The 15,051-nt window shown below is 37.7% G+C and overlaps 2 protein-coding genes across 5 annotated transcripts in view; one reads left to right on the top strand and one right to left on the bottom strand.

The window, feature by feature from the left end:
* Nucleotides 1–54: 54 nt before the first annotated feature.
* On the top strand, nucleotides 55–12,805 carry LOC124161923 (bifunctional coenzyme A synthase). 2 transcript variants are annotated; one of them, XM_046538189.1, is made up of 6 exons: nucleotides 55–1,074; nucleotides 1,149–1,297; nucleotides 1,476–1,748; nucleotides 1,870–2,142; nucleotides 7,179–7,361; nucleotides 12,294–12,805. In XM_046538189.1, the coding sequence occupies exons 1-6, from the start codon at nucleotides 447–449 to the stop codon at nucleotides 12,510–12,512; spliced, it is 1,725 nt and encodes a 574-aa protein (XP_046394145.1). In that variant the 5' UTR covers nucleotides 55–446; the 3' UTR covers nucleotides 12,513–12,805. The 2 variants fall into 2 exon arrangements, with proteins under 2 accessions (XP_046394145.1, XP_046394153.1); XM_046538197.1 differs by having other exon boundaries at nucleotides 56–1,074; nucleotides 1,548–1,748.
* Nucleotides 4,592–15,051, bottom strand: part of LOC124161938 (putative inorganic phosphate cotransporter) — an 84,885-nt gene continuing 74,425 nt past the window's right edge. For 2 of the 3 annotated variants that reach the window (XM_046538215.1, XM_046538207.1), the window contains one exon: nucleotides 4,592–5,482. The gene's annotated coding sequence lies outside the window, so the exon portion shown is untranslated. Of the gene's footprint in view, nucleotides 5,483–5,813; nucleotides 6,024–15,051 lie in introns of all 3 variants that reach the window. The other variant, XR_006865451.1, reaches the window with a different exon arrangement.

Below are 15,051 nucleotides of genomic sequence, written 5' to 3'. Positions count from 1 at the left end.
GCCATTTAGGTGAATGCGCTTTCCGATTGTGATGTATGTGTGGTTGTTTCTAGAAGGGGTCAGTCATATCAATATTCGTCGCTGGATTCCTATTAAGTTTTGGGAGCAAATTCAAATTATTCATAAGTGTCGAGAGAAAATTGCGCAACCAATTGGTATGCGTCGCTTGCCGTGCCATCTCTACCGATCTTTTACAATTTTTACATAATGAGATATTGACGTCGAAGCATGACCATGGCATGACTAACTCCTCGAGAAAATCTTCTGGTGTTACTGTGATAATTCACAAAGGAGAAATCGTATGCTTTTCTTTGACATCATTACATGCAAGTGCAGCCCTTATGTTCTAATATATATTTGTTTAAACTTGCCTGTACCCTTACTGAAAGCCTTTAAGCATTCATGATCTCGCTGATGCTGATTTTTCAATATTGAGCGAGTATTAAATGGCTGCGACTGGTTTACTTTTCGTGTCGAATCCGCGGAGGATCGTTGCTAGCGGGTTAAGTGTAATAAATCAGTACGTTAGGAACACTTTGTACATTCATTTTCTTCCCGTCACTAGTCATTCGCCCCCTAGCAAGCAAGAGGACTGGAAAGAGAAGTTAGGACCTAGATTACCTTACTTATGTCGTTCAATAATGAACTTGTATTCCAAAGTATCATCTTGTTGTCCCCATCTTGACGCCTGTGTATTATTAGAACCCATTAAGCACAATCATGTTAGGAATATTCAAACATTAAGAGAAGTCGATGTTGTGATATTTGACTCTGGATTTAAAAGTGATGACATAGATGGTTTTATTAAGTCTCGTGTGTCAAATCTGTCTGGTCAGTACAAGGTCATTTTAATGCCGGACAGCAGCCCTCCGATCGACTTAAGTGAAGAAATGACGGAAGCTGAGGAATCACCAAGTTCAGGACCTCGCTCCTTTGACTCAGTACAGGATAACGTCGTACTCGGAGGTACTTTCGATAGACTGCACAATGGACATAAGATACTTCTCAGTGAAGCTATCATAAGATGCAGTCAAAAGTTGACCGTTGGTGTTACAGATACCAGCATGGTGAAAAGTAAATAGCCATAAACTTCTTGCTTTTTTTTCATGTTCTATTACTTTTTTTGACTTTCGCATCTATTTTTGTAGATAAATTACTCTGTGAATTAATTCAACCGTGCGAGCAACGCATCAAATCAGTGAGAGAATTTGTTCAAGATATGGATTCATCAATTGTTTATGATATTGTACCTATAGATGATCCATTTGGTCCCACAAAGAGTGACCCATCCATGCAGGTAATCACATGAATCTAAAATTCTTCCAAATGCTTCAGCTGGCTTCTTATCATTTATCCGTGGCATGTACATTACATGTCTCCTATAGAACTGCTATTACTTACCTCTAAATAATCATAATTTTTTTGTATTCAAGTAAAATGATTTCAAGAAGGTAGTCACCTTGTATGTCTTTCAGAAATTGTCTCAAGGGACTTCACAATGGTATTGTAAATTCGATGTTAATTACCTGTGTATGCGTACATTGCAGTTAATTGTTGTGAGTGGGGAAACTTACAAAGGTGCTCTGAAAGTCAATGATTTAAGGAAAGAGAGAGGTCTCCCTCAACTACATATTCATGAGATACCAATTCTTGCCAATGAATGTAAAGAAACGACTGAGGAAGAAGATAAAATGAGCTCTAGTGCTCTTAGAATGCATCTGCTCGGGACTACACTTAAGATTCCTGAGGTAATCATACATTTTTTATACATTCCATGAATGTGGGGTATTGTCTTTTATTGACACAAGTTAGGCATCATGCATTTTCATCTGCTGCAGCTAACAGGAAAAATCACTCTCTCCTATTTAGAAGGTGCCAAAACATCCGTTACTTGTAGGTGTGGAGAAAGTACCTTATATAATTGGCCTTGCAGGAGGTATTGCCAGTGGAAAATCTTCAGTTGCCAACCGGTTGGAAAAATTAGGTGCTGGTATTATCAATTGCGATATCTTGGGCCATCAGGCCTATGAAAAGGGTCAGCCCTGTTATGATGACTTGATTAAGGCATTTGGATCCGATATCATTGGTTTGGATGGACAAGTCAACAGGCAGATCCTTGGAAAAATTGTGTTTAGTGATCAGGTATGTCCTTTTAAGATAATTATTATTAGAATTTCATCATTTCTTTTCTAATCAATGTTAATAATGCCCATTTGTGTATGGCTGCCTGGAGACAATTTGGGTTAAGACACCATGATTCCCTTTTGGATACTCACATGCTGCTACCCTCGCCTTTAAGGATTTGGAGAATTGTTTTGACTGGTCCTCTCTGCCCACCCTGCATATGTATGACTACGGACTAGATTTTCATTCAGTGGAAGTTTGTTTCAATGTGTGCTCATACTCTCCAGACAGTATCACATCATATCTGGCACAGCATACTCCCGATTATCCGGGCTAATGAGAGGGAGAGACCGCGCAATTATCGGAAAACACAGACAACCCAAACTTTCACTTGGCCTGGTTTTGAAAACCACACATCCATGGCTGTGATATCACAGATACAGAAAAGTGGTTAGCACAAATGCTTCAAAACCACTGCTCGACATCGGAAACTACACTGTTAGGCACCACGTCACGTAGTCGCCTCTCGCACAAGTAGCCCAACTGCTGCGGGACGTGTATCCGTGATCACGGAGCACAGTCGTGCGCTGCGTGGCTTGGAAAACAGGAACACGGTGCTCCTGTGAATGCAGCTAGTGCACGATCGCTTCCGCTTTACGAAGTGGAATCTAATGGAAAAAATAAGCCCGGTGTATCCTAGCATTAATGCAGTAATTCTGGTGATTTTGTGTCAGATTTTATTTTTTTATAAAGATCACAGGTAAATATTGAGCAAGAGTAAAAATCATGCATGGATTATCTGCAACACGGATATACTGCAGCCGGATTATCGGGAGTCTGCTGTACTTGTGCTATCCGAAGGGGAAGCATGCAGCCCATCAATTCCAATATTCACCTTTAATTACAGCATATATTTCATATACGTGCAATGTCACTGTGGAATAATATGTGTTTGCATTAAATTAACTTATTTGTATGTAATGTTGCAAATGAACTATTGCAAAACAATTAATGCAGCTTATTTCCAAAAACAGCACATCCAGTTTGAAGAATGTTGCATGATGTGTGCTGACATGATCATGTATATGGTATCGTCCAGTATTTTTATGATGCATCAAATTGCTGAGCGATGGCAGAAATCGTATTCCCAGCCAATGAGTCACATTGCGCAAAGGTGCACAAGAGCTAGTTGTAGAGGGAGCATACAGCGCAGCCCACAGTTGCCATTGCATTGTAACATGTATGCTAAGGGGATGGATAGGAGTGGGATGCGTTGGAAGCTGGAGTTAAAGTGGGGGGAATGATGTTTAAATCAGTGGGGTTTGCAGGTGATCAGACTTAGGAAGGAGGACAAGAGAAGACCGGAGGCATTCAAGATGTGGGTCTGGAGAAAGTGAAGTGAATGGATAGGTGGAAGACCAGTTAAGTGGTGGGTGAGGAGGGGCAGCTTATAGATGAGATACGGAGGAGACAGAAGGCATGGATGGAGCAAGTACATAGGTAAATAGGTATGTTAAAATCCCATGTAGGTCCACCGAGGGACTTTAAGGTATTTTCAGAAAGGCACAGAATCAGACCAAGCTAATTCTCAAGCAACAAGCTCAAATTTTCCCTTGAGAACCCCAAAAATTCCATTCACCTCATCAATCAGTCAGGGATATACAAAATAACGTGTCCTGTGTGCAACTGTGCCTATTTTGGGCAAGCACAGTGAAATTTAAACACCTGGTTTAAAGAACACCGTGTATCGTGCGAAAGATCCACAGAGAAAAAATCATCCGCCTTGACCAGGATTCGAATCCGGATCCCCCGATTTCAGGTCGAGTGCTTTTTTAGCCAGTTAAGCTACCGAGGCGTCATTCTACTCTGCGGATATTTGTGGACACTACCGGACAAGGTGTAACTGGACTGCTGGGCATATGATGCCACAAGCAGTCCAATTTGTGTGCACAGCGTCACGGCCGGAGAGCAGGCCCGGACATAGAACGCAAAGAGGTGTTTACTCTTGACTAGTTTGAAGTATACCGGGACTAGCCGCGGTGATAACTTTTGCGGGAGTCACCCACAATGCACAATCGTGTGGGTTCGAATCCCGGTCTAGGCGGATGATTTTTTTCTCTGTTGGATCTTTCGCACGATTGTGCATTGTGGGTGACTCCCGTAAAAGTTATCACTGCGGCTAGTCCCGGTATACTTTAAACACAGTGTATATTTTAGAATTAGGTACATTCAATACCAGGTACAATGTAGAATTAAAAAATATTTTTGATGTTACAGTCATTTATTTTATATAAATTAGCTTATAACTCTAGAAAAATCCCTCATTGAATTATGACTCATTTTGGAAGAATAACTCTTGCAAAATTGAAGTCATAGTTTACTTGTACCATATCTCGCTTCTGTAATGCTAGGGCTTCATCATCACCGCCTTTCTTGCTTTCCCCCTCTCTGTAATAAAACAAGATTCTTTTTTGTAATAGTCTTGCTTTATTGGTGCTATATCATTTCTATGTCTGCAGAGGGTGCATTATTCTTCTTCTTTCTATTTGAATTTTATCTGAATAATTTAATGATGATGCAAGGTGCTGCCTGAAGGATGTACATATTTGGTAAAAATGGCATTTGAACCACCCTTGTGACTATAAATTCCAAATGATTCATCAGAAAATATTTCCTAATAACCTAGTAGGTTGCCATAAAGGTAGGTGGAAAGTTAGATGTAGACAGCCATTCTTAATCTACATATCTACATAAGTGAGACACTTTGAAAGGTAAAATGTGGTTATTTAATATAGTAGTGTTCGTAGGTAGTGGTCATTTTAGTGGTGTTCTTAGGTAGTCTGAAGAATGGCATTGAATCAAATGTTTTTATGGAAGGGGAGTCTGGATCCATCTTCCAGCCAAGCGCCACTTTGCAATTAAGCATCTGACAGTCTTAGTCTTGCTTTGACTTGAGGAAGCAATTAGGCTTTCCCAGTCTTAAATTTGGTTGCTTAAAATTGCTTGTTTGAAATTTTCATTTCACTTACTGAAATGTTTTATGAAATGATTTTCTCCCGCGTATCATGATCAATTGAGGAGTGCCTCTTTTGTTATTCCAGTGAGCAAACACTTCACTTGGAGATCAGCCAGTATCAAATAAATCATGTTTTTAAGTAAATTATTATTATGTTCCTACATTGCTTGGCAACATCTCATTGTACATCAAGTTTTCTGATATCAGTCTCTTTAGGATAGAAGATAGTGGATACACCTGGATCGTTTATATCCATTGTTGACTTCACATTGAAACTGATGAATTCACTGGAGGAAGGTTAGGCGTGGTTGATGACTCCGTAATGGTTGAAAGACTGGGACCCTGTGAAGAATTGGATTCAGTTGATAAGGCAGTGACAAAATTAATGTTATTCTTCATTTGAGATTCATTAGTTACTGCTTGCGAGAGATTTTCATGCTCGAGATATTCAGTATTAGCCATCAAGCCTATCTGACTTGTGAGTGGGAAGCAATAAAAAGTTCTAGTGATATGTAAAATTACATTCTGTCATACAGTCAAGCATAAGGTGGGTAAGTTGAGGATGAGGAGTAGAGGGGAGATTTTAGTTGTGAAAACAGGTTATGGTGTCCCATTATTTGGGTCTACTATAATGTCTTATTGCTGTTTTTGATAGTTTTTATTGTAAACGGACCTGTATTTTTGTGATTATCGATCTCTCGCCAATTTCTCATTCTTTTCTTTGTTGAAAAATTGATGGCCTTAACATTATTGCAGATAAGTTGAAGAGGTCACGTGCTCTGACTAAGTGGGTCACCACTTCTCAGCCACTTCTCCTCTCCTTCTATTGGCCTCTGTCAATATGTTGTTGTGGGCAATACTTTCACTTAGTTAGCTGGCCTCCCTGTATGAATTGATGCATTTGAACTCTAATGATGCCTTCAATCATGAAAAGTGGGCAGCAAATTAAGCATTTTTTAAAATTTACACTCAGGAGACAGTAGCCTAGTGAGAAATACTTTTTTCGTTTGCAACTTATCTTTTCCTTACATCTAACAAATTCTTTTAATGGATTGAAACTTTGGGCCTTAGTGAAGGACCCCATTATGAACAGGTATGTAATTGGAAATACCACCCCTGCCTTATGCATTAAATTTATAGCATTTAGAAGAGACAATCACCTTCATTGAAATATATTGTGCAATTGAGTCTATTTGGTGCCACTTGGGCATTCTAGGTATGTCTTTATTTTATTTTGAAATCATTAAACTAGGACATCGTAAAATTTACCTCAGTATGCAGTAATAGAAATGGAAGTCAATAAGATATGCATTAGGTTTTGATTGTAGAAAGAAAAAAAATTGTACTTTTCTAAAGGCCGTTTTACACGGGGCATGTCATTGCCCAGATTTGCTGAAAACATTTTTGAAATTGCGAGAATGTGAGCGCGGAATTAGAGCAGGGCTATTCTGCCATCTCTCATGCGTTATAGCTATTCACTGCTTTACACAACGCAATTTTGACTGCACCTTCGTTTGTATGTCAGATTGGTCAATGACATACCCTGTGTAAAATGGCCTTAAGCTCTGGACTTGGTACCAATTCCTATTTCAGTGTTTTAAATAAAAAACAATTTTTCCATTTCTATGGCACTGGGCAAGTAGGTAATCCAGGGCTGTTATGAGAAAGAGGTCTCTCTCGTGTGTATTTCATATCTCATGAAAAATTACGTCTATCTCTAAATGTACCTATCATGGCATGAACTGTCAATTAAATTTTGTGTAACTTTTTTGAGAATATTATCAATAATCAGAAAATCACTATGCAGGAACAGCAACAGACCCAGGTCACTGCCACAGCTCTCTTCACGAGCACTGTTGTGGAATGTTTTTACAGGCAACAGTCCAAGTGATACCACGTGAACTACTCGTTGTGCTAGCGCTGACATCTCGTGGTGATTCCGAGAACCACACATTTTAATTACCATTGCTCTCTTTTAATTAGTTTGACTAATCACTCTTGCCAGTGTTATCCATATTTTCATTATTATTAATTGCAGGAGAAGCTGGAACTGCTAAACTCAATTGTATGGCCACACATTCTGGAACTGGTGAGGAAGACCATCTCTGAAATGGTTTGTCAAGGGAAAAATATTGTTGTCATTGAAGCTGCTGTACTCCTGAGAGCAAACTGGCATGTACATTGCAATGAAGTTTGGGGATGCATCATAACTCAAAATGAAGTAAGCATATTATGTTGAGACTTGAATAAGATAAGCATGAAGTTAAGTTTTCAGTGTGATGCCTTGGGTTATTTCTTGCAGATGTTTTGGGTGACTTAATTTTGGATCTCTACAAGTTCTTTTGTTGAGTGTGTGTACAAGAAAATTCATATCTTTTATATTTTTTCTAATTGATATGCAGTCTTCCTAGTATATACATATATATGTCTAGAGACATCGAAGGAGGAATAATTCTTGACTTAGATTTATCTATGTATATTGTATCCATTTAAAAACATGTAGGAGAAAATTTTATTCATCCATCAGCCTCGTAACATTCTGATCAGAAATATTAAGTCTGAATATTTTGAATTTAGACATAGTTGGCGTACAATTAAGCATGTGAGGTTGTTTAATGTTCAGGGATGGTGCCGGGCCAAGGAATTTTTCAAGAGTAAGGGAACTATGACTTCAGCGCCCCCTCTGGAAATACTCTCCTTACAAAGATGTAGGGGATACTTGTCTTAGAAGAAAATGAAATTAATGGCTTAAAATTCATTATGCTGTTTTTTTTTCAAGTAGACTTGACTTTACCCAATTTTTGCCAAATTTAATTGTGTGTAACTGCAGTCTCAGATGCTAGCGAGAATGGTATTTCAGTAATTATGAATTAAACTTAGTTTGCCATAGGCTAAGTTTTCTCGGGGCTATGTAATATCCATGGGCATCAATACAGATGATATGGCACAGTGATTGAAAATCCGAGTGATTATTATCTTTTGTATGGCTAAATACTAGATTTTTGTGAAATTCGCAATATGCGATATGGCAAAATAATGTGAAATAACCCGAAATACCACAAAATTGGTAAATAAAACAAAATTTTGCCTTATTCATGAATTTTATGTAAATAGGGTGGTTTCCTATTATTTTTTATTGCCTAAATCGAAAGATTATTACTACTGGAGTACGCATTTCATACTTTTAGATTTTTAAATGACGATATCTATTTTTCGCGATTAAATGGAAAGTGAAAATTTTCAAGCACGCGAAAATGCAATGGCTAAGTAGGAATGCTGGGAAAACTCCGTGTGACGTCGTTCTGGTTCCCGCTGCCGCAAGTGAGGTGACCTTGGGGCGAGGCTTTGAGCGCTGATACGACACAGGATGCTAGCAGGTAGCAGAGTACCCTGCTACCTGGTAGCGCTTGGCTTAAATAAGGATTATTAATACCTTATCAAACGAAAAAAACTTTCCGACCATAGGCAGTTTTAATAGGTCATTATTAAGAGATGTTTCCCTAGGCTCTGTCCCTCATGCATGCATTGGTAATCTCAGATGATGTAAAACTCCTGTCTACTCGTATAGAAACTAGGTCCCTGTGACATCACGTGGAGTGCCATCGCATGGGCGCCAATCTGGCCTTTTTTAAATGCGGTTAAAATTGACCATTGCCATTAGTCTAAACTGTGATTTCTAAAACCAAATGATTTGTATATTATGAATACACTAATGGTGGGTAACGAATCGCAATCAATGCCGTTCGCTTTCTTTAATAAAGAAAACTACCCTATTAATAATTTTGTAGCCTTAAACACAGCTGCTGGCTGGAAACAGGAGGCTGCTTTCAGACGAGGTGATGACCATGCTGAATTGAAATGGGTGCCGTGTTTTCCACAGTGGCTGAAAGGGAAGGACGGAACAGAAAGGATAGGAGAAGAGAGGCTGCTCTTTATGCGTGGATGGATCATTAGATATTCAGTGCTCCACTGAGCTTCAATGCAAAAAATAATCATTTCGACACACCCTGGTTCAAGTTTCATTGTATCCGATTGTGTTTAGTTATGCTTGCTTCTTTCCTTGCCCTTCCTCACCGATTTAAAAATTGAAAAATTCCTACGAGAGCTTGTAAACAAAATTTTTCCTGAGTAGAACAAGCAGACGAGCATTGCAGTGCAATAGCATATGCGAAGAGATGATTGGAACTTTTTCTACTCCCTCTTATGGGACGTTGTATTCACGAAAGCGTTGATTACAAATTTTGGATTCATATTCAATTTCTCTTACGAATTTGCTTCAACTTCTAGGGGGGCATCTACCCCTTCCTGACCCCGCTGGGTAAGCCCATGCTCCGAGAAATGATACCCTTTTGCAAAATGAATGCCGTGGGGAAAAGAATGGCCTCCGAGAAATAAACACCCTGAGAAAACGAACAGCTAAAATGAACCTAATATTTTGAACACACGCTCGAAATGTTAGGGTGTTTGAACCTTTCAGCAGCTATCCTGTTCGTTTTCGTGGACAGAGGCGAATGATAGAGAAAGAAGGGCAGGGGCTCGGTTGTCTATGATGCACTTCGATGACCTTGGATGGTCTGCATCTTACCTGCCATCTGTTGTAGCCACCACGCACTTGATAGAGTAAGCTGCAGTTCAAAATACGTCTTGGTGAGCGTACCTGTTGTACCGAATACGCCGCACGTGTGTAGTACAGTCATGAACAGTGAACTGGGAGTTTTTGGGAACTGTTCATTTTATAATAGGTTCATTTCAGTGAACAGTTCATTTTGGCAGTTGGGTTCTTTTTGACCCATCTCTACTTGTAAGCATTATAAGGTTAAGACTGCAAGTGAGTACCTAATTATCTACAAGCACCATATATATCGTGTAAATGTAGCTGAAAATGTAGCGTAAATTTTTAGTATTGAAAGTGGAAATTTTGATAACTGTTAAAAGTCCAGGCATACGTCTGCAACACCGTGTGATAGTGTTAAAAAAATGCCGCAAAAATTTTTTTTCTTTACCTTCGATGCTCAAAATAGGGGTGCGTCTTTTACATGCATTTATACGGTATACATTACTCATGTTTATACCATGGCTACCCAGTACTTGGTTTGAAAACACCGTCATGAGTGGTCATGATTCGTGTTTGAACTTCTTTTTTATGGCAGTTACAGCTTTAAATATCCAACGAAGGAAAGGAATTTTAAATTGCCTAAAGCTAGTGTTACCATTCATACCAGGGCGAGTGAATTCATCTCGGAAGATTTTTATGCGAAAAAAAGTATTACTGTGCAACTTTTGCAATAAAATACTTGCATTTGAAAGACGTGACATTTTGTTAAAGCACATTGGTAGCGATACACATAAATGTGCAAAAGAAATGAGTCCTGTAAAATGGCTACTATCATTTGAAGAGGCAGTTACTCAGTCAAAGGAAGCGAAGGAGGAGAAAGGGAAGGCTGCATTTTCAGCTAAATTTATACGATATGCATGGTACTAGGCCACCATGGTCACGACCTCCTTGTTATAATAGATATTATAACAACTAAGGGTGAAAACCAGTGCAAGTATGTAGTAAATGCACACGAAATAATAATTGCATCCTACATAAATGGAAGTGGAATCATTTATTTGCAGTTATAATTTATCTCTTCGAGTGAATATACATATATTCATTCACTCACAAGCAGAATGTTTGTGGAGCGCAGCAAAAAACTATGAAAGGGGTAAAGGGTACTAAATTTCCTTGAGAAGCAGAAGTGGTACCACGAAATTTGTCCTAAAACTTTTGAAAGTGACTGTAACTCTGACGAAAATATAAGTGAAATTACAGATATTTTCATGTAAATATCCCACTCTCTGAGTTACTCATTCATTTTGATGACACTTATTTACCATTTTTTTATAGTATGATATTGACTGTGATGATTTGTTCTTTTATTTTGTAATTTACATCCGGAAGCTAAAAAGCTGTAATAAGCAAAGGATTTTATGATGGTATTTCCACAAAGTAAAGCATCCTTAATAATTGTCGTGATTACTGTCTCACTCATAACTATAAATATTTCATCTTAAAAAAGTTTCATTTCAAAGAAATGATTCTTTTGAGACAAAAAAAATTGTTCAGAGTCACTGTCAATAATATCAGTACATTTCGGGAATCAGCCAGAACAAAATTAACTTTTTGTTTCGCCATGATGATAGAATTTTGGCCACTGTTTCCATGAACCCAATGTGTTAATGGCTTCCTCAAGCATTACTATCATGACATTGATGAGGTTCACACGTCACGCCAATAGAGATATGTTTCGCGTCGTGGGTGTGGCCAAAGCTCCAAGCGGAGTTTTTAAGCCACTTATCTTGGTTAAAAATCGAATTTGAGCTCTGAATATTGGCCTGTGTGTTTTTCATTCATATCTTTTTGGTTTTAAATTAAGAAAACCAATTTTTAATTTTGAGTGTTCCCTCCTATTATGTATTCTAAAATCAATTGTCATTTTTCAAATCACCAAAATGTGATTTACTAATTGCAATATCAATAATACAAGCAATAAACCTTTCTAGGCTCCTTTGACACCCAAATGGGCCACTTGGTTAATTTATAGAGAAGACGTGGACTGTTTAGAAGTTGCTAAGTTGTTAGCTATTTGGCTTATATTCTGGAATACATACTTCTATCATGAAAGTTCTCTACTTGAGCTGCATTTTTTATGGAAGCATTTCAGCAGAATCATGATGTTTTTGGATGTTGGGAGGAAACACTTAAATTTCAATTCTCCATTGATAGGATGAGATGATCAATTTGTCATTTGTAGGTGTTGATTACTTGAATATCTACCGAAATGAAATACTAACTTATTCTGTTATAGAATTTTTGCCCGGCCAATATTTTGATGTGTATGGGCCTCTTGGTAGCTGCGACTGACCAGTACTTTGGTCTGGCAAGTTGCCTACTTCAGCAGGACCCTTTCCTGTGGTCAGATAGGATTATCCAAGGTGTCAAATAACTTGTATTGGAATGTAGCATGTGTTGAGAAAAATTTACATCAACTTTTTTACATTTTGTCATTTTGATCCTTTCTGTCCAAGCAGTCTTATTGCAGCATTACTTTAAGAAACTATTACAAATATTACCATTTATATGATGTTATTTTTCTCTTTTGTGCTACAGGCAATAAGAAGACTCCAGGAGAGAACAAAACTTGATGTTGATGAGTGTGAGAAGAGAATTTTAGCCCAGACTCCAAATTCTGAAGTTGTGGCTATAGCCAATGTGGTCATCTCAACATTGTGGTCTCCTGAGTATACCCAAAAGCAAGTTGAAAGAGCATGGAAGGAACTGCAGTGCCGTGTAAAAGATTGGCTTACCCTTAATCCTTGCCAACCATAGTCATTGTAGGCATAAGAATTGAATTCGAACCAATTCTTCAATTAAGCCTAATCATTTTATGTTTTGGTTTCGATTTAGAAGGATGTGTATTAGGTACAGTATTCATTTTTGTTATACCCTGAGGTGGACTTGTTACATAATATTGGTTCTTATATATGTTATAGCTGCTATGTAAATTTTATAAGTTGTTATTTGTTATATATTTTATCTAATGTTGAATAATAAAGAAAGATTTTAATGGAGAGATTTTATATTGGAAATAAATAGACAAAAATCTAACAATTTTGTATAAATTCTAACTTTTCATTGATTATGTTAGGCCTCCAAATCTTAATAGTGAACTACACTGCCCATGGTAATGGATAACATGTAGGGGATCAAGAAGTTGAATATGACTATTTTTGCACTAAAATTCATAATTTAAAGGTTTTTACAAGTCATAAGTTATCGAGATACCTGTCATTAATCAACTTTTATATTGTGCTTTATCATTTTATCTTCTTATGAAAAGTTGATTTTAACTTGTTCCCACATTTGTGTTCTGAAATCCCTGAAACCAGTGAAATGAACCATAAAATCAAATATAATGGGTTATGCGGCAGTGTCATTGTAATGGGAAGACTTCGCCTACAAAATGGTGCTTTTTGCTATGCTTATTGATCCCTTCTTAGGATTTTTAAGATTAGTGATGCTAAATGTTTAGAGGTACTAAATAAAAACCTTCAGGCCAAGCAAGAAATTTACTTATCTCCTATACCCTTGCGCTACGAGCTGAGCTTCAAATGCACTGGCCCTTGCATTTTCATAATTAACAATAGGGTAGTTTCCTTCATCAAAGAAAATGAAAGGCATTGATTGCAATTCCTTACCTACCACTAGTGTGTTCATGATATACAAATTGTTTGGTTTTAGAAATCCCAGTTTAGATGAATGTTAATGGTCAATTTTAACTTCATTTGAAAAAGGACAGATTGTCGCCCATGCGATGCCACTCCACGTGACGTCACGGGCCCAGATGCTATATGAGTAGTCAGGAGTTTTACATCGTCTGAGATTACTAATGCATGCATGAGGCACAGAGCTCAGGGAAACATTGATTAATAATCACCTATTAAAATTTCCTATGGTTGGAAAGTTTCCTTCGTTTGATATGGTATTAATAATCCTTATTTAAATCAAGTGCTACCTGCTAGCAGGGCACTCTACGCTACCACCATGCTTGGCAGCAAGCAGCCTGCATCGTAGCAGCGTTCATAGTCTCCCACCATGGTGGCCTCACACAGCCAGACGTCACTCGGGCTTTTCCCAGCATTCATGCTTAGCCGTTGCATTTTCGCATGCTTGAAAATTTTCACTTTTCATTTAATCGCAAAAAATAGATATTGTCATTTAAAAATCTAAAAGCGTGAAATATGTACTCCAGGAGTAATAATCTTTCGTTTTAGGCAATAAAAAAAATAGGAAACCATCCTATTATTAAGTCTTCTAAGAATTTAGATTAAATCATATTCAAGCCTATTTACACTAAAATAAATAATAATTAGCGTGAGGCCACTTGAGCTTGATGACTTTATGGCTCTGCCCTATTTTCCCTGTGCTAGTTCTGGACTTATAATTAAGTTTCTGGAGCAACATTAGTCTACATAAAGGATGCTGTGGTAACAAACTCAATGAGCCCTTTCTCCTTCATTATTGGTGCCAATGAAACAAAATGATGTGAACAATGATGCTAAGAGCTACATACCTGGCTGTTGCTGCAGTAGTATCAGGGATGCCATACACATCATCTGTCCTCAAGATGTTACCCTCATTTCTCCTCTATTTTTTGTGATCATTGTGTTTAATTTATAATTATTTTTCCTTTTATTAAGGAGTTGATGGTTTTAGTTTTTGAAATCTATCTCTATTCTTTTGGATAAGTAACTTTCATGCTTATCTGAAGTCACACTTCTAAATGTTATAGTTTTTGCATGATGAAATGTCAAACAATGACTCTGTATTATGATTATAGCTGCCCTTTACTCTACAAAATTTTGATTTTACAACTTCCAGTATTTTCCTTCAATGGCAGAATAAAAAATGTATCTCCCTCTGATTATTGAATGAGTGCATGATGAACGTGTTTTTGTATACTGACCTTCAAACTTCTTCCACAAGGTACCCTAACCATCCATGCTTCAACAGGCTGAGAAACTATTTTTTCCATTTGGTGGTTCACAAATCAATGGCCATCTTATTTCCTGGCAGCTACAAGCCACATCATTCCATCATAACCCTAGCTAGAGTACCTACAAACTTTGATCATGTTTGGGTGTGAATGGTTATGAATGTGGTTACTGAGGTCTCTAAGTTTCTACCTATATTCAAAATCTATCATCTTTGAAAAATTTTGCATTCATACCAAAGACTGTGGGATTGCGACTAGTTGGAACGGACACCACTAAGCAATTGAGGTTAGTATCGTACATTTGTGCAAGAGGCTTACTCTAATTTTAATGTTGTTTTGAAAATATCTTGTATTTACTCATCTTGTAGGTTT

This window comes from Ischnura elegans, chromosome 1, assembly GCF_921293095.1.
Source record: "Ischnura elegans chromosome 1, ioIscEleg1.1, whole genome shotgun sequence".
NCBI classification, from domain to species: Eukaryota; Metazoa; Arthropoda; class Insecta; order Odonata; family Coenagrionidae; genus Ischnura; species Ischnura elegans.
This window is presented reverse-complemented; position numbering and strand designations above follow the sequence as displayed.

Excerpts from the sequence above, each read along its gene's own strand:
- LOC124161923 (XM_046538189.1), top strand. The coding sequence starts at position 447 with ATGGCTGCGACTGGTTTACTTTTCGTGTCGAATCCGCGGAGGATCGTT. Across the intron at positions 1,749-1,869 it reads CTACACTTAAGATTCCTGAG|AAGGTGCCAAAACATCCGTT; the intron begins GTAATCATACAT and ends TCTCCTATTTAG. Across the intron at positions 7,362-12,293 it reads GCATCATAACTCAAAATGAA|GCAATAAGAAGACTCCAGGA; the intron begins GTAAGCATATTA and ends TTTGTGCTACAG.